At 47.1% G+C, this 27,834-nt stretch overlaps 3 gene segments (V, D, J or C); all 3 read left to right on the top strand.

The window, feature by feature from the left end:
- Positions 1–73: 73 nt before the first annotated feature.
- Positions 74–11,343, top strand: LOC115642334. The segment is given in 5 exon segments: positions 74–182; positions 6,776–7,066; positions 8,469–8,531; positions 10,529–10,645; positions 11,128–11,343. Coding segments are annotated over 4 exon segments (564 nt in total).
- A 7,902-nt stretch (positions 11,344–19,245) lies between these two features.
- On the top strand, positions 19,246–19,698 carry LOC115642277. The segment is given in 1 exon segment: positions 19,246–19,698. A coding segment is annotated over 1 exon segment (453 nt).
- A 6,471-nt stretch (positions 19,699–26,169) lies between these two features.
- LOC115642347 lies at positions 26,170–26,836 on the top strand. The segment is given in 2 exon segments: positions 26,170–26,311; positions 26,405–26,836. Coding segments are annotated over 2 exon segments (417 nt in total).
- The last annotated feature ends 998 nt before the right edge of the window (positions 26,837–27,834 follow it).

The raw sequence follows: 27,834 nt of genomic DNA, 5'->3' as shown, positions 1-27,834 counted from the left end.
TGTTTTGGAAAGTGAAGCTTTAAGTTAAAGGGAAAAGATCTGGGGTTTCTGAGCCAGTTCATGGAGTTCCAGAATTCCTCTGAGCGAGATGGAACATGTAAGTTTTTGTAGGGCCCATTTGAAGTGTGTTAACACATTGCCCTTGATCTTTGGGAAAGGCACTCAGCTGAGAGTTGAACCACGTAAGTATTTCTCAGGTGTATTTTTGAGCTTTTGGGGAAGGGTATAGTGGTGGAAAGGTTGATTTTATTGTTCAGAAATATCCAGCTCTACCTAGAAACTCACAGCAGAACAGTCCTTGGTTGATTCTGGGTAAAATTTTCAAAAGCAGGAAAGGCTTAGATGCTCAACAGTCTTATGTGCCTAATTTCCATTGAAATCACATAGACACTTAATGATTGTCAGTCAGTCACATGGACTTTCAATGAGGCTTCAGCTCCTGAGGTCCAGATTTAATTGTATTTAGGTGACTACTGCTGTCAAAAGGTGCCTAGTAAGATTTTTCAAAAGCACCTAGACAGCTAACTCCCAACCGAAATCAATGCATCTCGACATGTTTGAAATCCCACCAAGTGCTTATCTGCGTCTTGAAATACCTATAAAACCTGCCTAAATTAACCTAAATACCCTTACAAATCTAGATTGTGGGTGCTTTTGAAAATATTACCCTTGAAAACCCAGTTCCCATGAAAATGACATGATCTGGGTGTCCAAACCCGGTAGGCAAAGTTATATGTTTTCAACCTTTTGCATGCTCCATGAAGGAGAATTCCAAAAAATGCTGAAGGAAGATAGGAGCACTGTTCCCTCGGCACTTTTGAGAAGCCTCTTCTCCATGACCACAGCACAGAACGCATTCAGTCATACTTACAGTTGTATTTTAAAAAAGTTGTTTGGTGGGTGGGTTAAGAAATAGTTGGACACAGGGAGAAGCCATAAATTCTGTGTGATTTTTTGTATTTTTAGCTATCTTGTTTCATATTGATTTGTTTTTTGAGAAACCGTTAAAAGAAGTGATAAAAATTGCCTTGAGGTGGGAGGTACAAGCGATTGCGTTCATTAATGACTCTAGAAAATGTGTATACCATTTGGGTCCTTGCTGCTGTTAAACCCCAGGAGAGTGAATTCCTAGCATGGAAATATCTGCTAGTCCAGCTCCAACACAACCAGAGGGGCCAGATCTCCAGCGTGTCAATCAAGAGAAATCAGTGAGGCCAAATGCTCACCTGGTGTAAATGGATGTAGCTCATTGAAGTCAGTTGGACCAACTCCCCAGATCCCCAAGCCCTGGGCCAGATCAGCAGCTGATGTAAATTGACATAACTCCAGAGAAGTCACTGGGACGGGGAGCTCTGGTTGTGTAACTTGCCAAAGCGCTGTCGATTTTACAGAGCCTCGGATTACAAATCCAGAAGGGGCCGTTGTGATCATTTAATCTGACCTCCTGTGTATCACCGGCGAAGAACTTCCCCCAAATAATTCCCATGGAATATCTCTTAAAGAAACCTCCCATCTTGACTTCAAATTGCCAGTGCTGGAAAATCCCGTGGTAAACTGTCCCACTGGTTAATTGCCTTCGGTGTTAAAATATGCCCCTTATTTCCAATCTGAATTCATCTAGGTTCAACTTCCAGCCATTGGATCATGTTAAACTGCTCTCTGTTACACTGAAAACCCATGATCAAATATTTGTTTCCTATGTAGATACCTATAAACTGTGATCAAATCACCCCTCAGCCAGCTCTGGGTTAAGATAAACAGGTTGAGCTCCCTGAGTCTATCACTATAAGGCAGGTTTTCTAACCCTTTAACCATTCTCCTGGCTCCTTTCTGACCCCTCTCCAATTTATCAACATCCTTCTTGACCTGTGAGCACCAGAGCTGGGCACAGGATTCCGGCAGGGGTTAAAATCAGCTCTCTGCTCCTGTTGCATGTTCCCCCTTTGTGCCCAGGGTGGCATTGCCCTTCTGATCTCCTTAACAGAGCTGTGCCAGCTTGCACCACCCACGAATCTGTCCCCGTGAAGTTGTCCCAGCAGCGTAGCTGGCCGGCAGCTCAGCGCTTCGATGGTGCCAGGGGTCAGAAAACGCCCTCTCGGTGCTCTGGGAGGAGAAAGCAGCGCGGCTGTCCGGGTCTCTGCGCAGCTGGGTTCCCGCAGCCGGGGGAGCGCACCAAAGGGGGCTAGCCAGGCACCCCGTTTTTGTACTGCCGCGTGTAAATGTGCCACAACAGCTCTTCTCTTCGGCAGCGGGACCCGGCTCACGGTGGAACCCGGTACGTAGCTGTTGTGTTTTAACGGCTCCGAATCATCACTGCCTGGGGCTAAGACGTTTTGCTATTCGGGGGGCTAGAGAGAGGCTCCCAGGCATCTACGGGGCGATTTTTAAAAGTGCTGCGCGTCCAGCCGCTGCCCCCGTAGAGCCCAGCGCTCCTCAGGCCCGTCCCAAAGACGGAGCCGTTGTGTGTTCAGGAAAGAAGCCGCTTATCGAGCCATCCAAACACGGATTCAGGGGCCCAGGGTTGGGCGCCCGAACCTTGGCCTGTGTGTTACGCTCGGGCTTTCCAAAGGAGCCTAGGTGAGTTAGGTGCCCACGTCCCACTGATTTCAGCACCTAGTTCTCTGGGGCACCTTTGAAAATCCCCGCGTTAAATCTAATCCCGAATCCTCCCCCTGCGCTGAGCTTGGGCAAGTCCCAAATGCGATTCAGTTTCTCCATCTGTGAACTGAGGCTTTGGAACCGGATCTCCTTGGCAAAGCTCTCGGAGATTTGTGGATGGGAAGCCCTGTGTGAGAGCGAGGTATCATTAGTGACCATTCTTGGTGGAGAACTCAGCCCCAAGCCGGCCAGAGTGTGCTGAGGCGGGGGTGGGGAATGGAGAGAACTGCTGTGTCAGAAGATTTTCCTTGCAAATAATTTAAGACTTGGGATGCTGGAAATTTCTCTCAATTGGGAGAGATTGTTCCTTAGGGTTGACATTTTCAAAGCCTCTTAGTGGATTTGGATGCTAAATTAACAGGAATTATCCCAAGTCTTTGAGAACCTCAGCTTGGTGGATACTTTATTTCCCACCAAGGGTTTTAGCCCCGTGTAAAATATCAGGGAGTATTTGACAACCTTAAAAATATCTCCCTGAACGATCGCATTTCCTCAGTAACGATGGAAGGTTCCTGCACAGCCATTTCCCCTTTGTTAGGAGAGGAACTAACTCACTTCAAGGGGAATAGAAGAGCAGTGGGTCTGAGCGAGGTGTGTGCTAGAGACATGCTGCAAATGCCCGAGGCAGGGCAGGGACTCGGTGTGAGAATTTAGCAGTTCGTTTCCCACTGTGAAACTCGCGTTTGGAAATGGGACTAAACTCACAGTCCAGGCAGGTGAGTGGGGGCAAAACAAGTTGGAAGGGTTTTCATAAACCGATAGTGAAGGCTGGGGTTTTGCACGGAGCCTAAGGGATTTACGCACCCAGATCTCATTGAATTTCAAAGGGAATCTGACACCTAAATCCTTACAGGTCCTTTGAAAATTCCAGTTTTGGGGCAAGCTAGAGATACCCTGATGTTCATGGATCCGCAGGATGCCCCACTGATTTTAACAGGGCCACGCACAGACTGAAAAGCTTCTCAATGTGCGTAAAGTTCTCAGAACGTGGCCCCTAGATTCCAGAATGTAATCCAGAAAGTCACAGATTTCAGAGCACTCTCCAATCAGCTTTTTTTGAAGAGCCTTGTCACACTGTGTGCAAAGTGCTGATTCTTTAATATTTGGGAAAGGCACAACTTTGGCTGTGGAACCAAGTAAGTCTCGTATCTCTCTCACTCTTCAGTCTGCATCTTTTCCCTGCACTAAATTCACTTTTTTTTCAAAAGAGAGAGAGAAATAAAGTAACGATTCCTTCCCTGGTTGTTCTGGTGCTACAAAGAAGTACAAAGATAATCAGTTCCCCCCCCCACCCATAAAAACGTTTCATTCCCATTGTTATTTCCATTTTTTCCTTTGCACTGGAGAAAAATGTTCTCCAGGATGAATGAAAAGCAGGCCCACTAATAAATATAGTTGGCTGAAAATTTTCACCAACTTTTTTTAAAACTTGAAAATAAACATTTTCCCCCAAAATCTGTTATGTTCAAAACCTGTCAGCTGTCAGGTTTTTTGTTGTTGTAATTTTGAAGGATACATTTAATTATTTTTAAAATTGAGATTTTGATTGACATTTTTCCTTTCATGAAAACTGCATTTTTTGATTCTATGAGTCATTTTTATAGTCCTTTTGATAAAGTTATTGCTAAAAGTTAAGAGAAATCTTCCTGGGGAAAAAAGGAAGGGCATTTCCAAGCCAGGAAAATGGAGACACATTTGAAACAAATGTCCTTCTTTCCACTGGCACGATAGAGGCCGAGAAGTGGTTACAATTAGCTGAATTTTCAGACTGAAGTGATCTGAGAGGCTTCCTTTAGAGTAGGATTTAAGACAAACTATGCAGTTATCTGACTGGAGAGAAAGTGCTTGGTTTGGAAAGCTACCGCCGTGACTTTTGGAAGTGGTATTAAGCTTTTGGCTGAGCCCAGTAAGGAACCGCTGGGTTGTATTGTCTATAGTGTTTGATTCCCATAGCATAAGCCGAAGGGATGTGTAGCGTCTCCATTTCACTGGTGCGAATCAGGCTTCCTCTGAAGTCACTCTTAGAGCAGCCTCTTGAGTTCTGTGTCTGGCCCTGCAGCACTGTGCATGGGAGACCAGAGCTCTGACTTTTGGCAAAGGCACCAGGCTTTCTGTTGAGCCCAGTAAGTATCAATTTTGTTACCTCTGATATGTCAGTTGGCTGCATTGCTAGGGGTTCTCAGCTGGTGCAAACCAGCACAGCTCTGCCTACAGTGCAGCCACGCTGGTTCTAGGTCATGCGGGAGTTTGACCCGCTGTTTCCAGTGCCTAGATAATGGGGTATGCAGAGCCAGATTATCCCCTCCTAAATCCAGAGTGACACCGTTAACGTGAATCGTGTTCCCACGGTGGAAGTGCGGGGAGAGTCTGGCTGTGATAACTTCTGTGACAATCAGTGGAGATAGAAGGTTGGTTTGACTAGGTCTTAGAATGCATTTCGCACTGAGGTCCTGAGGGATCCGTTTGCACTGTCGGGTTTGTCTCACAGGGGCGGCCTGCCAGTCAGTCTGCACAATACAGAGATCCCGGTACGGGACTGTCAATAGGATAGGGCAGAGAAGAGCTGTCGCATGTACCTGTTATTTTTATTGTAAGTTAAATGAACAAATTATCACGGAGACCCAACACAAGTGGAAAAGCAGCACATCCCCTAATCATGCAGAACTGACTCGCGATTGTGGGTATTAGCTCGCTCTGGCTGGTGTAAACTGAAATACTTCCCATTGAATTTAGTGCTGATGTTGATTTACACCAGTGGGGGATTTGGCCCTTTGATCGAATAAAGCTCTCAGGTCAGTTACACCACCCCATTGAATCCCATTGATCTGTGGCTGATTGACGCCAGATGGTGTTTGGTCCCACTGACTCCAAGGCAAAGCAATGTGAATTTATGTCAGATGCAACCTGGGTTTTCTTCATACTTACATAATTGTCACCATACACCACACCTCAGAAAACCCTGGCGATGAGCAGTTAAATTTCAGGTACTGGCAGTGCCCCTGTATCCCTCAGCCATTCCACATTAACTAGGTTTTCTGGATATTCACGGTAATGAAACATTTTGAGACACCAGCATGAACTGGTCTGATGACATCAGCTTTGCTTGCCTTTAAAGTGCCCATAACAACACTTTTCCAGAGAGGGTTGTGTTCCTTGGTCCTCTCACACGGGGGGTAGGGGAGAACGCATTTAAGAGGTGCAGAAAGAGTTGAAAGATATGGTTATAGCTCTTAGTAGAATTGCAAAAGCCTCTGTGGAACTTGGGAATTGTAAATGACTAAAGGATTTTTGGTTTTTTCCACTGTTACTAGGAGTGGTACTTTACTCCTGAAGTAGAGCCATGATTTCTGGTGCATTCCTTGTAGAGGCAGAAGTAAAAGAGAGCAGGATCGGTCACTCACCGACTGAACTTTCTTTATACTGTTATTGCGATGGTTATGTGTTTTGGCCGCATCAAAAAGCCGTGGAACACAAAGAACCTTCCCGTGGGTGCATTTATAATTTCAGAACAGGTGCTAAAATGGCGCCAATGCAGGATTAAATTATGCTGCTAAATTTGATGCTATAGGTGCGTGGAGTTTGCTAATGTTAAGGCCCCCTTGTTAAAGAGTGAAGTTCTCGCTCACACAGGAGAGGCTGCTGATGCATGTGAGTTCTCACCAATATAAGTAAGTGTTAAGGACATAGGGAACCTGGGAATTGTTTTTGATGTTCATACATGTCCACTCTTGAGTTTTCAGGCTGGGTTTTTCAGTGTGCGACTCCTTTAGTCTCCTTTGAAAATCACAGCCATAGTTCCCATCTCTCTCCTCGTCTCTGTCTTCTGATATTTCCAGCAAGGACCCCAGCTAGTGAAGGTTGCACCTAGAATTACCGTCTTTAAAAAATACCTCAGGTGATATTTTCTCTAATTACCATCAGCAGGGCCTGTATCCAAACCAGCAATTTGGAGATGTAGTGTTCTATATCCCATCACCATATCCAAAACTGAGGTGCATCTGACCCAGAGGCGAGAGACTCCATATTCCATGACTTTATTCTATGATCCTTAACCTAACTCTCCCTCCCTTTAGAATTTAATCTAATTACATTATAACCATCAATTATTTGTTCTCAGAAAATCCAGAGCATTCCCCTCCATCTGTCTTTGTTGTGAAATCGGAAAAGCCAAAACCAAGCGATGGCAACAAGTTGACGGCGGCTTGTTTAGTTAAGGATTTCTACCCCAAGAATGTACAAGTAAGCATGAGTCAAGAGAAAGACCTTGTCTACAAATCGAAAGAAGGAATTCTCTCTTCGAATGGGAAGTACAGCATGATCCAGGTGGTCAAGGTAGAACCCAATGAAGAAGTGGACTGCTATGTTACACATGAGGGAAAAACCTATAATCAAACAAAGGCTCAATCAGGTACGGTTATATGGTCCAAATGTGAATTTTATCATCGCTTTCCAGCTGCACCTCATTTCATGGTGCGTCATAGTCCTAAACTCAAGGACACTCATCCCTACCCAGAAATGTTCCAATGAACCATAGAGCCTGGGGGGCAGATGTCCAGCAGTGTTTCAGTGCCCAGAGACACACAGAGGTGCACGGAAGGGCTTTCTCCTTCCTAACCCATTTAGAGCCAGATTTTTAATGGTACTTAGGCTCCCAGTGGGCGTTAGGCACTTAGATGTTTTTGAAAAGTCCAACTAGGTGCCTAAAAATCTCACCCTCAGTGACATTTTAAACAGCATCTAAAAGCCTAACACCCATTAATCACATCAGGCTCCCGAATGCCTTTTTAGTCACCTTTGTAAATCTAACCCTGGATGGGAAACGTGTCAAACCCTATGTTTCTGTGCTGAAAAGTGACCGTTTAAGAATATGAAAAAAATTCTGCATTTAATGTTTCATGAATAATGGTGTGAGATTTTAATCAAAGTTTTTAAGGAAACATTCTTGACAATATTATTGAAATGGGTGGTTGGAATTTTCAGTAATGTAAAGCTGGATTTTAGCTAAACAAAAATTTTGGAAACTATTTGGATTATATTTTTGATTTAAAAAAACCATGATAAAATCTGAAAAAATATTGCATGGCTCAGTTTTGAACTTAGCAATGAAACTAACTTCAAAAGGTAACTTTTTCTTGGTGAAACTAGCGTTACATTTTTCAGGTGGTGCTAGTTGAAAGTATTTCTATTAGGGCTTAGATTTTCACAGCCACCTCATGGATTTGGATGTTGAATTTTCATTTACATAAATGGGAATTGGGACTTCAAATCTCAATCTTAACTTGTGATCCATCTCACATAAAGTCTCCTATTGGCATCAGTGAGACTTGGATTAGGTGTTTAATGGAAAAAGCACTTTGTTAGATCAAATTAATTAGGACTTTTCAAATATTTTGTTTCAAAACCTTTTCTTGGTGGAAAATAGGACCTTTTAAGTATGTATTTTTACAGAAAGTGTCAGCTTTTTGAGAATATTTTTTATTTTTAGTCAGAAAAAAAAGATTTTCCCCTCAAAAAGGCTTTTGTTCTGGGCTGTTTTTAGCTGAATTCTTTTTTTCAGTCTTCACCTAAACCTTTGGGACAGAATTGTTTGGGTTTTGGTTGCTGAACACCAAAACACATTTTTTTTGGACAAAATTTCTACTTTTTCTGTGGGGGAAAAATAAAAAAAAATAGGACCAATTCAAAAGTTAATTTCAACCTGATTTTCAAACATTTCCATTCACTCATTACTGGGTGTGGGGATGTTGTATTTATCGTTTGTTTCAGAACTGTTTTAATTGAGCTATATTTTCATTTTTCTCTTTCAACAGCTCTCACCCCGGCCCCAATCAATAACACTCAAGTGTGTGAATCTTCAAATTCCACGGTCGAAGGTTAGTTACCAAACATAGAATGAAAGATAATAAAGGGCCAGTGGGATTATGTTTGTTTGAGGAGGTGGATTCAATGCGGATATTTGAAAATGGAATTTCTCAGTTGAAAAATGATGTGTAACTTTTGACTATTTATGGAACACTGGTAGTTTGGAATTTCTCTTTCCATGCAGCAGCGCTGGTCACCAACAAACGTTATTCATTAGGCCCTCCCTGCCAAATTCAGGGTCATGAAAAACACATCAGGGACTGTGAAATCTCATCTCCCCCCATGACATCTGGGAGGGGTAGGGCAGGGAACACTTACCCTTTGCCAGGCTCCAGATGCTAGTCCTGACCATTTTGGGGAGGGATAGAACTTCGTTTCCCCCCACAGGGACCATTCCCAGGGCTGAGTCAGACCCATCTCCCAGACCCTCTCACAGCTACAGGAAGCTCCCCAGCTGCTGGCTGGGAGCCCAGCTCTGAAGGCAGCACTGCCACCTCCAGCAGTGCAGAAATGGAGGTGGTAATACCATGACCTCCCCTACAATTGCCTTGCAACTCCCCTGCCCCCCCAGCCCACTTTTGAGTCTGGAGCCTCACGGTTGCAACGCTATGAAACTGACAAAAATGGAGGTGAATTTGGGAGGTCCCTTGTTATGCGTGGAGTCACTCTGCCTGGGGTGGCTCACAACCATGAGGGCCTACCTCAGGGCAGACTGTCAAAAACAGGGCAGACTCCCCAAACCAGTGGTGTGCTGTAGAATAAGATTTCACCAACTCAGCACCAAATGTGAACTCCTGGATCATGGAACCAGACTTACCATGGAGTCACAGACAGTCCCTTTCCACGCTCCAGTCTATCTTGCCACCCAGTCAAAAGGACTTAGTCACTTACACCAAAAATCACACCACGCTCAGGTTGCTTCCAGACCCAAGAAACCAGTCACTTACCCCTAGAACAATCGGTGCCACAGATCTTACACCAAAGACAAGGCCTGTAGCCAATCCTGTAATAAACTATCAAAAGGTTTATTAACTAGGACAAAGGAATAAAACACTTTCCTACAGGCTAAAGCAAGCAAACATCATTGAGTTACCGGCTAATCGCAAGAGTGGCAGAGTTGTAGTGATCTGTCAATTCAAAGTGTTTTCAGGGCAGGCCAAGGAGGCAGAACTCTCTGCCCTTCAGAATTTAAACAGCTAAAAAGACGGAAAATCATCCTGTGGACTTGTTGTATTTCCTTCATTCAGCTTCTAAGCCCACATGACCAACTTCCTTGCAAGTAGCATTTCCCAGGTGCCATAGGGCCGCTACACAATCCTTTGTGTTGCAGTGGTTCTTGGTGTCCCAGTTGAGAGTGATGGTGCATCTGGATGGGCAGGGGGGATGTGGGAGGGGAATGAGTCTTCTGCCTGAGGTCGTAAGTTCAGAGCAAATATTTTTAAAGTTATAAAGCAAAACTTACATCTTTTCTGCAGCCATGACAAGTGAGACTGATGCATTCAGCACCTCACAAGCATCTGAGAGAGGGTAAATCCTAGAGACATTCTTAGAAGACTGATACCTATTTTGAGCAAAACTAACTAATAGGTGACCTGGTCTGGTCTCCAGCTATGAGTTTGTCAGTTCTTAGCTAATGCCTGCAGCCTGGGCAAGAACTGACGTCTTGCCTGCCAGGGTCACACACGGGCTGAATACAAATGAAATCCACAGTCTAGATAAAATAAAGGAATGATACTTTGTCTGTGCAAAGTGTCTCTGTCTTCTCTGGCTCTAGATTGCTGTATTTTTCTTTAATTACTTGTAATTGTTTCATTCAATCTTGTGCTAACTCTTTCTAAAATGTCTCTTTGCTTTCTTTCTTTCTTTCTTTCTTTCTTTCTTTCTTTCTTTCTTTCTTTCTTTCTTTCTTTCTTTCTTTTCTACAATTTTTACTGAGGTGTTTCCCACTTCCTGCTGATATAACACCATTCGATCCAAGACGTTCCCTCCCTCCTTTTTTTCCCCACAGAGCCAAACATGGAAAAAGTGAACATGCTGTCAGTGACTGTGCTGGGCCTGCGAGTTCTGCTTGCCAAAAGCATCGCCTTCAACATGCTCATGACGGTCAAGTTGTTCATTTTCTGAGGTAGGAACTCTTACTATCATAGTGTCCATTTTGGGGCTTGTGGGGTCATTGTTAGTGATTTTCAAAGGACTTTATGGGAGTTTTGAGATACACAATCCCATTGAAAGCCAATGGGAGTCAATGAGCCAGATTTCCAGCTGGTATAATTCAACTGTAACTCCATTGGAATCAATGGACCAGATCCCCACCAGGTATAAATTCTCTGCACACTCACTGGTTCCATTTGTGGATGCAGATTCTCAGCAGCCTTCAGAAAGGAAGGCCGTGGTCAGGAGCCCAGAATGAGAGGTTTTGTTTGGAAATGTTGGCCTATGATGCCCAAAGTCACACAGAAAGCCTGGGAACCCAGCACAGTTCTCCTGAGTCAGAATCTGGGACATTAGCCATTACAGATCATCACCAGAGCGTAGACACCAGAGTGCTGGTCCTAGTGAAATGAACAGTGTCCAGAATGTCTAACCACAGATCTATCATTTTCATAGGTTGTGACAAGTGAACCAGCAACGGGCAGAAAACAGGAGACAGGGACCAGTGCCAGTGACTTCAGTTGGGACAGATTCACAACTGGTGTAAATCAGTATTACGCTATTGAAGTGAGTTGGAACAAATCCCCAACTGGTGTAAATGGACTGTAGCACCTTTGGAGTCAGTGGGCCACATCCCAACTGCTGTCAATCGGCGACTTCAATATGTCTAGACCAATTATCACCTTCTCCGGATTTGTCCCCAGATCTTCTTTTCCATGTTTTATATTATCCAGTTTTTTCTGTTCCCCTTTCCTTTCATTGCTAGTTAGTTGTGACTCTTAACTGTCTTATCACAAGACAGTAAGTACTTGTATTCTTCTTCAGTCTTCTGTTTAATAGGACTATTTAGCCAGAAGTTTCCCTACCAAGGTATTACACTTAGGCTTCCAAATCCCCTAGGCAGCTTTGCAAAATCTCAGTTTGAATTTCTCACTATATAAAATTACTGTTTTATTGCTTAGAAAATCCATTCATAGCTGAAGCATTTTATCATTTTAGTGTAGAAAATTTATGCCTGGTCTGTCACTGGTGTAAATTGGTACAACTCCATTGACTTCAACAGAGCTATGCTGATATACAGCAGCTGAGGACTTGGTGACATATATACTCACATTATTTTTAATAGCTGGTAATTCCACCTTGGAGATCTGTGCATTTATATGGAACCGATGGTTGTAGCTTGCTGTGCTTACTACTGAAATAATAAAGGTGATTGTGCAAAAGGAAAGAACAACCTTTTCTTTTATCTTCGATCTTCAGTGATCCTGAATTTATTCTAGTCCTAAATGTGTGGCTGGGTCTGAGCTAAGCTCCAAGGATTTTATTCAATGGCCCCTGAAGTCCAGAAATCCAGGGGTTACCGCCATGACTTTCTGTGAATTGAGTTCATCTGTCTGTGGACTTGTTGCAAGAAAAACACTGCACAAAACTGTTCCCACTTTCATCATCAAGGGTCGGATTTTGAAAATTGCCTTTTGTAGTTAGGTGAACAAAGTCCACTGAAGTCAATGGGGCTATGTTCCTAATCCACGTAAATGCTTTTCACAATCCAATCGCAGAGGTATCATGAAGAAAAAGTAACACTGTTAAAGTTTGGATTTGTCAAAGGGGCCTCAAAGAGTAAGGCGCACTGCCCCCAACCCCCTAGCTTTCAATAAGATTTGGGCATCTAACTCCTTAGGTCCCTTTGAAAATTCCAACCACAATATTCTGGATATTCTTCCATCCTACAAAAAGAGACACAGAGATGCACACAAAAATAGCAGTATGCATGCATTCACATGTGTGTATGAGAATAGTGTGTGTGAGAGAGAGATGGGGGTGTAGGCAGATAGGCAGGCAGAGATAGAGATAGAGATGAGTGTGCATGGGGATAGAGAGATTGAACAGACAAAGTTTAGAAGGAAACATTTGTTGTTTTTTTCTGTTCACTGCTAACAGGAAGGCACTGGGAGGAAATAACGTTTGGTGGTTTGCCGGATGATACAGTTGCTACAGCAACCTAGGCCAGAGGTTTATTTGTAGTCAAAATATATCACCTCCTCCACCCTCTTTCCCCTGCGAGATGTCAGTTACTAGCAGGCACCCAAACGAGGCCGGATGCTGCGGTGACAGCCACTCAGCTACTCACGCCATGCAAAACATCAGCCTCTCGCTCATTTCAGAAAAACATTGTAACCGCTGCCGTCTTTGATGGGATGTTTTTCTGACGCTTGCTCTGAGTCAGGGCTGATCTCAGTGCCCCAGTGCAATGCTGAGCCGTGCTGGGCTGTAGGGTGAGCTGTGGGGCAAGGTCAAGTTTAAGGTCTCGGTCGTTAGCTCCACGGGGCTTATGGCCCAGGATACTGAAAGGAGCCTACAGCTCTGGAATGAGGCCTGTGGTCCTCCGGCAAAGTGGTCCTCCAGCAAAGTGTCATAAGGATGATGACACCGGTCTGCACAGAAACCAGAGCTTTCTCGGTGTCTGACTTGGGACGGGGACTGAACTGTCACAGGAACTAAGGACCATCCCACACCTCACTCCCATCCACTCCAAGTACAAGCTGCCCTTAAGCAGCCTGCCCATCTGTAACAGGGACACAGAGCAGCATGAGATGTTTTCCAAACGCCCTCCCAGAACAGCACTGCACCGCAGCGCAGACACAACCCTCTCTTCGGAGCGAGAGCAGAGAAAGTGTGTGTGACAGTTGTCAGTCACATTGTGCTGGGGGTGCGCTGCAGGGAATGATGTGGGGGGGCTCAGTGAGAGGGGCTCCCCCAGAGTCAATGCTGACTCCAGTGTGGCAATAGGGGGTGCTGAGCTGCAGAAAACTAGCAGGTGACAGGGTGCTGGAGCAGCCAGTTTTGAAAAAGAAAACTGAGACCCAGAGCATGCTGGATCATTGATGATCTCATAGAAGATGCTATAGCAGAGCGTGGCAGGGCCCCCCGCCCCCTTGGCTCCTGCCTCTGCTTGTTTCACAAGGTCACCCTGAGACTCGGGGGCTAGTCACCATTGGTGCACTGCGTTCACAGGCTTGTTCCCCAGCGCCTCCCGGGCTGTGGCCAAGTGGGGCCATTGGCCCCAGGCCCCGCGGGGGCCCCCACAAGAGTTTTTTTGGGCCCCTGGAGCAGGGTCCTTCACTCGCTCCAGGGGCCCAGGCTCCCGGAGCTTCTTCCACTCTGGGTCTTTGGTGGCAATATGGCAGCGGGGGGTCCTTCCGCTCCGGGACCCATTGCTGAAGTGCTGGGTCTGCGGCAGCAATTTGGCAGTGGGGGGTCCCCGCTGCACATCTTCGGGTCACTTTGGCAGTGGGGCCCAGAGCGGAAGGACCCCCCTATACCACCAAATTACCACCAAAGAGGGGTCCCCACCGCTGAAGACCCCAGACCCCCTGAATCCTCTGGGCTGCCCATTCCCACCACCATTTCACCAGATACAGTTGGCCCTTCACCATCTGCAGGGAAGAGCTACCTCTCTGCTTCCAGCCCCTGCCTTCTCTCTTTCTTTCTGATCCTCCCTTGGCTTCCTGCCTCTGAGGCTTTTATACAGCCCAAGGCTAATTAGGCTGCAGATGTCTCTGCCTCCCTAATTAAGGCCAGGTTACCTCCAGCCAGCTCTAATTTAGTCCCCTAAATGGGAGCTGATGTGACAGAAGGTTGAATCAGCAACCCTTTGCTCAGCACCCTGCAACAGACCCTATTTATATAATTGTTTATGGTGTATTAAAGCCAATTCCTTTAGGGTAGTGAGTAAAGGTTAGATGCCCTGAGAGAACCCTTTTCGAGATCTCAGCCTTGGTTTATTATTTTTCACTTATTTATTAGGCAAGAACATTCCCTTCCACTGTAGGAATAGCTGGGTGAAAATCTGTGGCCTCCGTCAGGCAGGAGGTTTCACTAGGAAATACTTTGCCACACAGTGCACAATTGGCCTGTGGAACTCCTTGCCACCAGATTTTATTGAGGTCAAGAAATTAGCAGGATTGAAAAAAGCCCTGGACATTTAAATTGATAATGAGAACACCCAGCAATACCATAACAAAGATTATAGCTTGAACAAGAACTTTGAAAGGGATAGAAACCTTCCTTCTTCATGACATTGGCTGAATTCTAAGGGCTGGGCAACAGACAGGGTTTGTTCCTCTCCGACTAGATTTATGGGAATAACCTATACTGACAAAAGCATCTTTACCCTGATATAACTGCATGCTCAGAAGAGGGTTGTGTTGCTTTAGCTCTGCTGGCATCTAGTGACAGAGGTACAAAAACCACCTGCAAACTGCGTGTAAAGACAGGATGGCCCAATGGTTAGGACACTTGCCTAGGACTGGGAAGCCTAGTAAAAGTCCCTGTTCTGTCACAGACTTCCTGTGTGATACCTTGAGCAAGCCACTTAGCACTCGAGTTTCAACGGCATTTAGGTGCCTAACGTCCATTGAAATGTGAGGGTGTAGGAGATGTATTGCACAGGAAGGGCTTTCCGGGAAGTTTTTGTACAGCACTGCAGTCAGGCTGTGTCATCGTGGCTCTGATGACACAGTAATAGGAAGCAGCATCCTCACTTCCCACGGGTGATATAACCAAGTGGAAGGTTTTTCCTGCTAAATCACGCTCCACAGCAAAGCGTCCCTTGGTAAATTCAGCATCCCAGGACCGGGAGTTATCCCTGTATAGAATGGACTGCAGGGTGTTGTCAGAGAGCTGATGATACCAGTACAAATCAGGATCTGAATACGTAGTAGCATAATTGCAAAATATTTTCGCTTGGTTCCCCATCTCCGCTGTAAGAGCTGAGGGTGTCTGTGTTATTTGATTGCACAGAACACCTTTGCCTGTGAATATCAGGAAAGAAAACATGAGTTACAAGGAACTGTTTAGTTATAAGGAATAAATACCACTGGAACACAGCAATGATGTCTGAAGAAGGCAGCGTATTTTGCTGCATTGCTACAACCAATAGAAGGTGTGAACTCATTGAAAAAAAAACATGAACTTTGTTGAATGGAGTGTGGCTTGAAAGCTTGTCCCTGTCTCCAACAGAAGTTGACCTAATAAAATATATTACCTCACCCACTGTGTCTCTCTAATGAACTTCTTCCTTAACTAGCATTCATGGGAAAGAAATAAATAGCTAGAAGATAAGAAAGAAAGAAAAAGAAAAGCAATACTTACTTAATAATATCAGTAAAAGTATAGTTAACACATGGGTTTGAGTAATTTTTTCAGCCATCAGTCAGAATGGAAGAAGCCACCCAGGCTTTCAGTTGGCCTGAATACTTCGTAAAGACAGCAGTGGATTCAGGAGGGTAGTTGACAAAGGAAGTCACAGTAGCTGTGTGCATGCAGTTGCCATGTTTGTGCGTGTGCTGTGAGTGAACTCTGAGGCAGCCAATATGGTGACAGATTTCGTAAGCAGAATGGGGGAAAAGCTCAGAGCAAGAATTTCAGCTGTGATTAAATCAGTCAGTTCTTATCAGTGGAGGATGTGGCCTGCAATTCTATAGCAGTTCTGACATTTTGTACACTCTGTGAAGGGCTGATATTTCTTGGGGGTGGGGGGGAGATACAGTAATAAAATAAGCCATGTCTCTTCTTAGGGCTGGGTTCCTGGCATGAGGTACATGAGATAATCTCCTGCTGGTGCAGAGTGACATATTTTGATAATGTGGAAGGCCAGTAAGATGCCAGTCTTTTAGGGTTAGGGTTCAGTGGGCCAAGTTCTGCCCTCGGTCTACATTTGTGTAGTGATTCTGTGGTGTCTCCATTTTTGGATGCCAAATTTAGGCACCTTAAAGGGGGCAAAGGCTTAGCACATTCTGAAAATCAGGCTCCTTTTTAGGCATTTCCCGTGTGGCACCCAAAGAGTGAAGCATCCAAAATCCCCAGTTACTTTTGAAAATTTGGACACTAGTGGTGACATCAATTAAAGCGCACGGGGTGGTTGGGAACGATGGACTGTCACTGAGTGTGGGGGAGTCAGGGCCCTGCACTCACTTCCTGTGATTCATCAGGACTCTCAGCCAGCCACCAAAACAGAAGGTTTATTAGATGACAGGAACACAGTCTCAAGCAGGGATGGTAGGTACAACCAGGACCACTCAGTCAGGTCCCTCTGTGGGACAAGGAGCTTAGACTCCAGACTTGGGGTTTCCTGCCTCTTCCCAGCCAGCCTAAAAGTGAAAGACCCTCCCCCAGCCGACTCTCTCCCCTCCCCCCAGCTTTTCCTCTGGCCTTTGAGCCGTTTTCAGGGCAAAGGTGTCACCTGGTCCCATACTCATCCTGGCTTAGGTTACAGGCTTAGATATGTCCCTCAAATAAAGTCATCCCCCATTATCCCATCCCCAATGCAGACAACCCCAGTAAAACTAGACAACATTCCCAGGTCAATCCACCCCTCTCCCTACTGCGTCATATGGACTCTCCATCACTTGAAGTCTTAAAAGAAGACTTCATGTGTCTCTCATAGTTATGCTGTGTAGCTCACACAGAAGTTAGTCAGTGTTATGCAAGAGGTCAGATTAGATTACTCTCCTGGCCTTAAAATCCATCAGTCTTTGGAGAACACATTTCCTGTGTGCGTCTTTAGAGAATAGAGCTGTGGTTTTTATTGCCGGTCTTCAAGTGGATGTAAAGTATCATTTTCATTGTAAGGTCTTCAGAAAATACCCCTGTTTATATGTCTTTTAGGGATACTGTAGCGGGGTGATGACCAGCGGGAGGCGCCACGCTGGTGAGTTGTCGCCCCGCCACAGATACTCATGTTTATAACTTTTTGACAGAGATTTTGTGGGACTGATTCTTTTTTCAATGTCTATGCCGTGTTTGTGGCCATAGCTCCACTGGAGTCAATGGCGCAGATCAGCACGTTATGGAGCGGTGTCTGTTTAACCCAGCTGAGAGTCTGGAACAATATTTTTTGCTCCTTCATCACCGATGTTGTCATCTCTGTAGGACTGGAGTGGAGAACAGACTTTTTTTTTCCTTTTTGACATCTAAGTGTTTTGTACAGGCCAATCGCCCCCTCTGCTGGACGAACACCAATTTTCCCCTCTCTCTCTCAGACAGTTATGGAAAATAGGTCAGACAGAGACACCCATACACATTTCTGTTCACATTACAACCTATCGTAGATGTTTTGCTGTTCTGCAGATGACAATGTTTCCTTAGTCAAAGCATGCTATTTTTTGGTATGAAGAAGTAAGACTCTCTCACCCTTGAAAGGAGACAGGGTAACTTGTGGGCAAATGACAGACTTGGGGGACATATTTACATTGGGCGAGGTGCTAAATCACAGAGTTGCACTTATGATTAATAGTAATGGTGTACACTAGTCAGAGAGAGATGAAGATGGGAGAGGTATAAGGAAAACAAGTAGTAGGTGTTAGTATATAGGCTTGTTTGTGATAGAACTTTGGGTTTGACTTTTTGACACTTTTATATCTTACACTAATATGTTTGAACAAAGGACAAAGACACTCTGTGTGTTCTTTCTTTTCAGCTTGGAAAGGAGATGACTGGAGGGATATGATAGAGGTATATGAAATCATGACTGGTGTTGAAAAAGTACATAAAGAAGTGTTATTTACTCCTTTTCATACCACAAGATGTAGGGGTCACTCAATGAAATAACTGGTAGCAGGTTTAAAACAAACAAAAGGAAGTATTTTTTCACACAACACCCAGTCAGCCTGTGGAACTCCTTGCCAGAGGATGTTGTGAAGGCCAAGACTGTAACAGGGTTCAAAAAAGAACTAGGTAAGTTCCTGAGGGATAGGTCCATCAGTGGCTATTAGCCAGGCTGGGCAGGGATGGTGTCCCTAGTCTCTGTTTGTCAGAAGCTGGGAATGGGCAACGGTGGTGGATCACTCGGTGATCACCTGGCATTGGCCACTGTCGGCAGACAGGATACTGGGCTAGATGAACCTTTGCTCTGACCCAGTGTGGCCATTCTTACATATGTTCTTATGTAAGGGCTGGAGGTTTCAGAGGAGTATAAAGAGATTTTAGATACCCACCTGTGACTGAATTTTAATGGGGTTTGGGCATCTGTCCATTAAGCACTTTTCAAACTTCTTGAGTGAAATCAAATCTCCAAAGGCCAAGGCCCAGGCTTTAACCCCAAGAAACTGAGGGTGGGGGGAGGGGGGAGGGAGGGAGAAGGAAGACAGATCGGAGAAAGGAAATTTCTGAAATGCAAAATGGTTTGCCTGCCTTGTGGGATATAAGAACATGGGGTGATACCAGCTTTGTTAGTCAGTGAGATTATTTGGCACTAACCCATTGTGCTAAAGCAAAGGTCAGCAGCAGTCATGCTGTCGCTACCTTGTCTTTGCATTATGGCCTTGTGCATCTTGTCAGGTGAGCAGTGAGGTGCAGCGTCTTGTAAGGTGGGAGTTTTTCATGGCTCCAAGGGGTTGATGACATCAGGGGGTCAATCTTTTTGTGCTTACACCAATCTCTCGCAGTTTTATTTTGTAACTGCCACTTCCAAGGTGTCTTGCACCTTCCTTTGAAGGGTCTGTCGGAGATTAGCTGGCTCATTGGTGTGATGGGATAGGCCAGTTTCTCACTTGTGTTTCTTTAACGGTCTCCATGGCTGTGGTTATGTTAACCCAGCCAAGTTCTGCCTGTGCAGAGCCAGGGAGTTCCATTACCCTGGACTGTGTCGTGTCTGGGAATAACATCAATGACCACCATCTCCACTGGGTCCGTCAGGCCCCTGGGAAAGGTCTGGTCTGGGTCACAGCTTTCAGAACAGGTTTTACCACCATCACTGCTAACGAATTCAAAGGACGGGTCACCCCCTCCACCAGCGGCTCCACTGCCAGGCTAAAGATAGACAGACTGACAGCTGCAGACACGGCTACCTACTACTGTGCACGAGAAACACAGTGCTCGCTTCCCAGCTTCTTCTCCTACAGTAACCTCTGGGGCAAGGGGTTCGTCTCACTGAGCACATCTCTCTGCATGAAATTCAGCCCTCTGCCACAGCCTGCACATTGCAAGAGTCCCAATGCAGCCCTCAAAATGAGACCCTGGGGTTAAATAGGCCATGGGGTGAGCCCCCTGCACAGGGTCAACTTCACCCTCAACAATTAATCTTGTGTCCTTCCCATAACAGACTGCCTGAGGCGGCACCATGATCTATTGGCTAGAACTCTGGGCTAGGAGTTCGGCTCGCTGAGTTCTGACCCATTGCTCTGTGGTGTGGCCTGAGGTCATTCACGGCTACCTACTGTGACAAGGTCAGGCAAGATGGCTACAAGAAAGTTGCAAAAAGTGGGTACATTAGCCCCACATTAAACACGTCCCCATTTCCCTAGTAACCAAACAAGATCTATTCCAGGTTAATTAAGACACTTTGAGGCAATCAAGGACCTGCTAGAACCAGTTGAGACAATTAGCTTGAATGGGACACCTGGAAGCAATCAAGGACTGCTGGAGCTGGTTAAAAAGCCTTCCCTTCAGTCAGTTCAGTAGCATGCCAGAAACGGTGAGAAGAGGATGTGCTGCTGGAGAGCAGAAACTGCAGTAACACTCTCAGGTACTAGGAGGGAACCCTGCAGGTCCCGAGCGGAAACAGCCCCTTTGGGCCCCAGAAGTCCAAGGGAGGTAAACCCCAGCTAGGGGGCAGAGCTAGATTAACTCTTCTAGGGGCCTGGAGCTATGTGATTTTGTGTGGCACCCTAGGCTCTAGGGTGGGGCAAACACTGGGGGGGTCAGTGTGTGTGCGGGTTGAGGCAGGAGGGTAGGTGTGTGAGGAGATGAGGGCTCTGGCTGGGGGTCTGGGATCTGGGATGAGGTGTTTGAGGTGCAGGAGGGGTTCTGGGAACAGGCAGTACGGAAGTATCACTTCCAGATGTTTTGTAGGATGTCCAGGACGTATCCTAAGGCTTCTGGTAGGGAACCCTTCTTCCTGTTCTGTTTTCACATCATCCCATTCACCAGCTGGAGGTTCTGGTCTCTTCTCTACTATATCAGGTCATAACCTGACCCTCACAGCCTCGCCCGGCCTGCACCGCTCACTGAGTTCAGACCTTTTTATTTCCAACCCGCCTGGTTCTCCCCGGAATATGCAAAGCTGCAAGATCCGCCTTCCTATTTAAACATCGACTCTGGCATCTCAGCCACAGGCTCAGGGACTTACTAGGCTGCACTCCTATCCTATCACCATGCTGTGTCTGCTGAAACTCTGCATTTTCCTGAGCGGCATTTCATGTGGGTTTGTCTGTTTCGGGATTCACTCGTTGATCTGAAGTATAGCTGGAGTTCAGGAGCTAAAGGTTGTTGTTTTTTTTCCCCTCCAGAAGTTCCAAAGTTACCTGGGAACATGCAAAGTCAATACTGCTTGTGCTCCTAAATGTGAGTGCTTTAGAAAATCCCCTGTACAAGTTATCCTGTGTGGAAAGACAGTGAGATCAGTATCGGGGGTAGCTGTGTTAGTCTGAATCCACAAGAACAACAAGGAGTCCGGTGGCACCTTAAAGACTAACAGATTTATTTGAGCATAAGCTTTTTGGGGTAAAAACCCCACTTCTTCAGATGCATGGAGTGAAAATTACAGATGCAGTGAGATCAGTAGAGTCACGTGAGGGATTTATTAGACCAATATCGATCTAGAGATCGATGCGTCTCCTTCCCTCTATTGTAGCTGTCTCTCTAATTTAATTGGTTTTAAACATTACTTTTAACAGCCCATTTTCTTTCTCTCCAGGGCCCCAGGCACAGATTGTTCGGACCCAGTCCAGCCCAGAAATTTAGAAAACTGGAGAATCCACTAAACTCACATGTACCATGAGCGGCTTTCATAGAATATCAGGGTTGGAAGGGACCTCAGGAGGTCATCCTGGCTGGGATGATTTAGTTGGGGATTGGCCCTGCTTTCAGCAGGGGGTTGGACTAGATGATCTCAGCAGCTATGGTATGAACTGGGTCCGACAGGCTCCAGGAAAGGGGCTGGAGTGGCTGATTTATTATTATTCATCATCCAGCAACAGCTACTCCCCGGCAATCAGGGGTGATTCACAGCCTCCAAAGACAGCTCCAGTCTCTATCTACACATGAGCAGCCTGGAAGCGGAGGACACCGCCGTGTATTAGGGTATGTCTACACTACGGGATTATACTGATTTTACAGAAACCATTTTTTTTTAAACAATCGTATAAAGTCGAGTGCAGGCGGCCACACTAAGCACATTAATTCGGCGATGTGCGTTCATGTACCGAGGCTAGCGTCGATTTCTGGAGTGTTGCACTGTCGGTAGCTATCCTGTAGCTATCCCATAGTTCCCGCAATTTCCCCCACCCATTGGAATGCTGGGTTGAGATCTCAATGCCTGATGGGGCCAAAAATTTGTTGCGGGTGGTTATGGGTAAATGTCATCAGTCAAGCATCCCTCTGTGAAAGCAACGGCAGACAAACACTTTGCTCCCTTTTCCCTGGATTGCCCGGGGAAGAGGCCACAGCACAGCAGCCATGGAGCCCGTTCAGCCTTTTTTCATTTTTACCATATGTCTACTGGATGCTGCTGACAGACGCGGTACTGCAGTGCTACACAGCAGCATCCCCTTGCCTTTGCCAGTAACAAAGACAGTTACCAGCCCTACTGTACTGTCTGCTACTTTGCAAGTTGACAATGATGGTTACCAGTCACACTGTAACCATCGTCATTGTCCCATGGGTGCTCCTGGCTGGCCTCAGTGAGGTCGGTCGGGGGCGCCTGGACAAAAATGGGAATGACTCCGTAGATCATTCTCTTCTTTAAGTTTTGTCTAATGGAGAGTCAGTCCTGCCTAGAATATCAGGCAAGCCTACTAAAGAACCAGAAAGGCAAATGGCTGCTCCGGGTCAGAGACCCAGATATCCCACAGAAATGATGAGCTGCATGCCATTCTAGGGGGTGCCCCTGCAACAACACCACTCATTGCTTCCCTCTTCCCCCACCTCCCTGGGCTACCGTGGCAGTTATCCAGTATGATGAAGTAATAAAGAATGCAGGAATAAGAAACAACACTGACTTTATTGCCTCTGCAAGCAGAGATCAAAGGGGGAGGGGAGGGCAGTTGACTTACAGCGAAGTAGAGTGAACCACCATTCTGCACTTGCTCAGCCTATGGCTGAAAATGGGAATTTGTGACAAGCACTAGGATAGAGGCACAGGCAGGACTGAATCTCAGTTTGTGTGTGGGCCTTCGGTTGACACTGGTAAAATACAAAATGTCCCAGGATATGTATGTTGGGAGATGGTTCTAAAGGGCAGCTGAATTTTTTTATTTACAGCAAAATGTAGAGGTCTAAGTATCTGATTATGAGCCCTGGTAGCAAGGGGTAGGCACGACCGCACAGTGCTGCTGACTGGGGAGAGCAGCCTGAGGCAGAAGCCTCCAGCTGGCATGATATTCCATGCAGGACTGAATCTCCATTAGACAAAACTTAAAGAAGAGAGTGACCTGGAATCATTCCCATTTTTGTCCAGGCACCCCGGCCGACCTCACTGAGGCCAGCCAGGAGCACCCATGGGACAATGAGGACAGACACCAGTCCTACTGTACTGTCTGCCATCAGCAAGGCAGGGGGGTGCTGTTGTGTAGCACTGCAGCATGGCGTCTGCCAGCAGCATCCAGTAGACATATGGTGACATTGAAAAAAGTAGAGAAATGATTTTTCTCCCTTTGCTTTCTGGGGCAGGGGGAAAGGCTGATGACATATGCCCTGAACCACCCTTGACAATGTTTTTGACCCTTCAGGCTTTGATTGCTCAGCCCAGAATTCAAATGGTTTTTGAAGAGTGCGGGAACTGTGGGATAGCTGTAGTCATCAGTCGCTTCTCCTTCCGTGAGTGTCCATTTCATTCTTTGGCTTTCTGGCACGCTTATCTCAGCTCCTTAAGTTTCATGCAGCACTGTGCTGAGTCCCTGTTGTGGCCTCTGTCCATCATGGCCTTGGAGATTTTTAAAAATGTTTTGGCATTTTGTCTTTTGGAATGGAGAGCTGACAGAACAGATTCATCTCCCCATACAGAGATCAGATTCAGTATCTCCCATACGGTCCATGCTGGAGCTCTTTTTTGATTCTGGGACTGCGTGGTCACCTCTGCTGATCAGTGCTCCACGCTGGGCAAACAGGAAAAAAAATTAAAAGTTCGCAGGGCTTTTCCTGTCTACCCGGCCAGTGCATCCGAGTTCAGATTGCTGCCCAGAGTGGTCACAGTGGTGCGCTGTGGGATAGATCAAGGAGGCCAATACTGTCGAATTGCGGCCACACTAACCCTAATGTGAAATGGCAATAACAGCGCTACTCCCCTTGTTGGGGAGGAGTACAGAAATCGATTTTAAGAGACCTTGATGTCAACAAAAATGGCTTCGTTGTGTGGACGGGTGCAGGGTTAACTTGATGTAACGCTGCAAAGTTCGACATAAACTGGTAGTGTAGACCAGGCCTCACTGTGGGAGAGACACAATGAGGGGAAGCCGGTCTGAGCCTGAGCTCAGGAAAAAACCCTCCCGTGGTGTTAATCCAGTGAAAAAGCCCCCAGCAGGTGGCGCTCCGGAGCTACACACAGCAGCAGGCCGGCTCTGCTCCCTCCTCCCTGCACCAAGAAGACTGACACAGGCGTGCAGAAGGGAACAGTTGTCTCTCCTGGCTTGTCTTCCCTGGCCTCACTCACAGGCTGGGAAAGGAAAACAGTGAAGCACTAACTAGTAGCCGTATGTTACTTGCTTCTCTCCGGCATGAGGGAGTAGCTCGTCCTACTGCTCCAAGTGAAGTCCATTATTATTTTGTATGATGCCCCCTAGGAGCCATAGTCATGGACCGGAGCTCTAGTGTGCGAGGCGCTGCACAAACATCAAACAGCCAGAGTCCCAGGCAGCTTAGGAACTCGATGTAAGACAACAGATGGGAAGAGAGAGACACATGGGGAGCTGGACGGGGACAAGGAACCAATAAGACAATATTGATCAGTGTTATGGGCAGCGACCTTAGCAAAAGAACCGCCTAACAGTCAAGTATTCTTCTATACTTCATGGCAGAGCAGGGTTTTAGGAGCGCTTTGAAGGGAAATAATGAGGCAGCGTTGACCAAATTCCCCACTCCCCCCACCCTATCCCGCTGCCAAGGCAAGGGCAGCTGCAGGGAAAAGCAGGGGGCTACTTGTTTAAATAGTTAACAAATGGACAAAGGAGGCTTCTGTCGGAAGACGGGGATTGTCACAGTGGATGAGAACAGGCACCAAACTAGTCCATTCTCCTATCTCCTCTAGCGGTAAATACCAGCTGCACAAACATTGCAAGGGGCAGTTATAGAGAATCGAACCCAGGGCTGCCCAGAAGATTCAGGGGGCCTGGGGCAAAGCAATTTCGGGGCCCCTTCCATAAAAAAGTTGCAATACTATAGAATACTACATTCTCCTGGGGGGCCCTGCAGTGCCCCCGGGTTGGGGCAAATTGCCCCACTTGCGTCTCCCCCCCAGCAGCCCAGATTGAACCACAGGGGAATGTTCCTTTGTCCCTCACTTGTACATTGGTTTTTCCCCTAAATCAGTTTAATGTAAACAACGCAAAGCAAATGTTATTAGTGACGTCTTAGACCAAGGCAGAAAAGAGACAGAAGTATTAGTGACACCTGAAGCCACATCTAAAATGATCAAATGTTAAAACGCTTATAGAGATTTTTAGAGGGATATTCGCTGCTGGCCTTTCCCTTATTTCAGCTTATACACACAGAGCCACCGCTGGAGACGCAGAGACAGGGTCAGTCCTGTGCTCTGAGAGGTCAAGAAAGAGGCATTGGGGGCAAACCCTGGAGTGTCCTTTTGGCACCACAGATCACACGGGAATCACTAATGGGGAAGGGTTTTCACCTGCCTCAAACAACATGGGCAGAGGCAGTTACTATTCTAGAGGCCCCTGTATTGGCCTAGTTCCAAGCCAGCTGTGTTTGGGGTTGAAAAGGGAGAGATGTGAAGGCCCTCAGTGTGTGATTACAAACATTATCCAGCTAACGGGCATACCCATAAATCTTTGTTGTAAGAGCTGAATAGCTGAAATAGAAACAGCTGCTCAATTCAGGTGCTTGTCAATATCCACTATTGCCACATGATTAATTTAACCAAGAACAGGTGTTTTAAAGCCCTCACCTCAGTATCTGTGCATCTCACATCAATTAGTGAATATTAAATAGAGAAATACAATTCCCATTGGACAAAGGGGAAAGTTTCAATGACCCGGGAGCCTAAATCTTTTTTTTTTTTAGAAGTGTCCTAAATTTCGTAGTCTAAATGCCAGAGACAGTGATTAAGATTTAGGTTCCAAAATCAATTACCCCCAACCCAGCTCCCTGAGGCTCCCTTGATTTCAATGGGATTTGGGTCAGGGCACTACACCTCCCCCTTCCATGTCCTTCTCTCAGAACCGGAGAGCGACTAACGAGAGCACTCAGGGAAGGCATTTGTGTGTTTTATGAGGAGGGATATATGCAAATCAGGGTGGCAGTTTCCTGTTTAAATCTGACCCGTTCTCTGCCCAGGCATTTGGAGACACAATCTGCAGCTTCCTGGGTCTGTGCAGTGACCAGTCAGTCCCCTGAGAACTTTCCCCTCCAGCACCCGGGAAAATGAGGCTTTGGCTCCATTTACTGTTGCTTGCAGCAGCTCTGGAAGGTAATTTCGGACCCTCTCACAATTGCGGGGCAGGGGAACAGTCTATGATTGCTCTGAATATCAATGCGATGTATAATATCTTTCTGTCCCCAGGTGTCCGGTCCCAGGTGCAGCTGGTGGAGTCCGGAGGCGATGTGAAAAAGCCCGGAGACTCTCTCCGCCTCTCCTGCAAAGCCTCCGGGTTCAAAGTTGGGGACTACGGGATGATGTGGGTCCGGCAGGCTCCCGGGAGGGGGCTGGAGTGGGTCTCAAGCATTTATTGGGATTTATGGAACCGCTATTATTACGCAGACTCAGTGAAAGGCCGATTCACCATCTCCAGGGACGATTCCAACAACCTGCTGCATTTGGACATGACCGGCCTGAAGCCCGAGGACACCGCCCGCTATTACTGCGCCAGATACTTAAAACACAGTGCGGGGCGCCGGGCTGAGCTCAGACAGAAACCCGCCCTCGCTGGCTAAGCACAAACTCTCCGCTGGGGGGCGCTGCAGTTCTACAGCTCGCAGCGCAGAGACCGTGAGCGAGAAAACTCCGGTCCGCAGCTGCCCGCCTGTGACACCCCCCCCCCCCCACACACACACACACACACAGATACAGACACGGACTGACCGCGCTGTTAGCAGAGACCAGCCCCAACTCCCCCTTTCCCCCAGGACACTCTGTGCCCCTCACTCCGCCCCTCAGCCCCCTCCACCCCCCAGATACAGACACGGACTGACCGCGCTGTTAGCAGAGACCAGCCCCAACTCCCCCTTTCCCCAGGACACTCTGTGCCCCTCACTCCGCCCCTCAGCCCCCCCCACCCCCCAGATACAGACACGGACTGACCGCGCTGTTAGCAGAGACCAGCCCCAACTCCCCCTTTCCCCAGGACACTCTGTGCCCCTCACTCCGCCCCTCAGCCCCCCCACCCCCCAGATACAGACACGGACTGACCGCGCTGTTAGCAGAGACCAGCCCCAACTCCCCTTTTCCCCAGGACACTCTGTGCCCCTCACTCCGCCCCTCAGCCCCCCCACCCCCCAGATACAGACACGGACTGACCGCGCTGTTAGCAGAGACCAGCCCCAACTCCCCCTTCCCCAGGACACTCTGTGCCCCTCACTCCGCCCCTCAGCCTCCCCCCCCCCCAGATACAGACACGGACTGACCGCACTGTTAGCAGAGACCAGCCCCAACTCCCCCTTTCCCCAGGACACTCTGTGCCCCTCACTCCGCCCCTCAGCCCCCTCCCCCCCCAGATACAGACACGGACTGACCGCGCTGTTAGCAAAGACCAGCCCCAACTCCCCCTTTCCCCAGGACACTCTGTGTCCCTCACTCCGCCCCTCAGCCCCCCCACCCCACAGATAGAGACACGGACTGACCGCGCTGTTAGCAGAGACCAGCCCCAACTCCCCCTTTCCCCAGTACACTCTGTGCCCCTCACTCCGCCCCTCAGCCCCCTCCACCCCCCAGATACAGACACGGACTGACCGCGCTGTTAGCAGAGACCAGCCCCAACTCCCCCTTTCCCCAGG

This window comes from Gopherus evgoodei, unplaced genomic scaffold, assembly GCF_007399415.2.
Source record: "Gopherus evgoodei ecotype Sinaloan lineage unplaced genomic scaffold, rGopEvg1_v1.p scaffold_39_arrow_ctg1, whole genome shotgun sequence".
Classification (NCBI taxonomy): Eukaryota; Metazoa; Chordata; order Testudines; family Testudinidae; genus Gopherus; species Gopherus evgoodei.
Note: the sequence above shows the minus strand (reverse complement) of the source record. Positions and strands in the feature narration are given on the sequence as shown.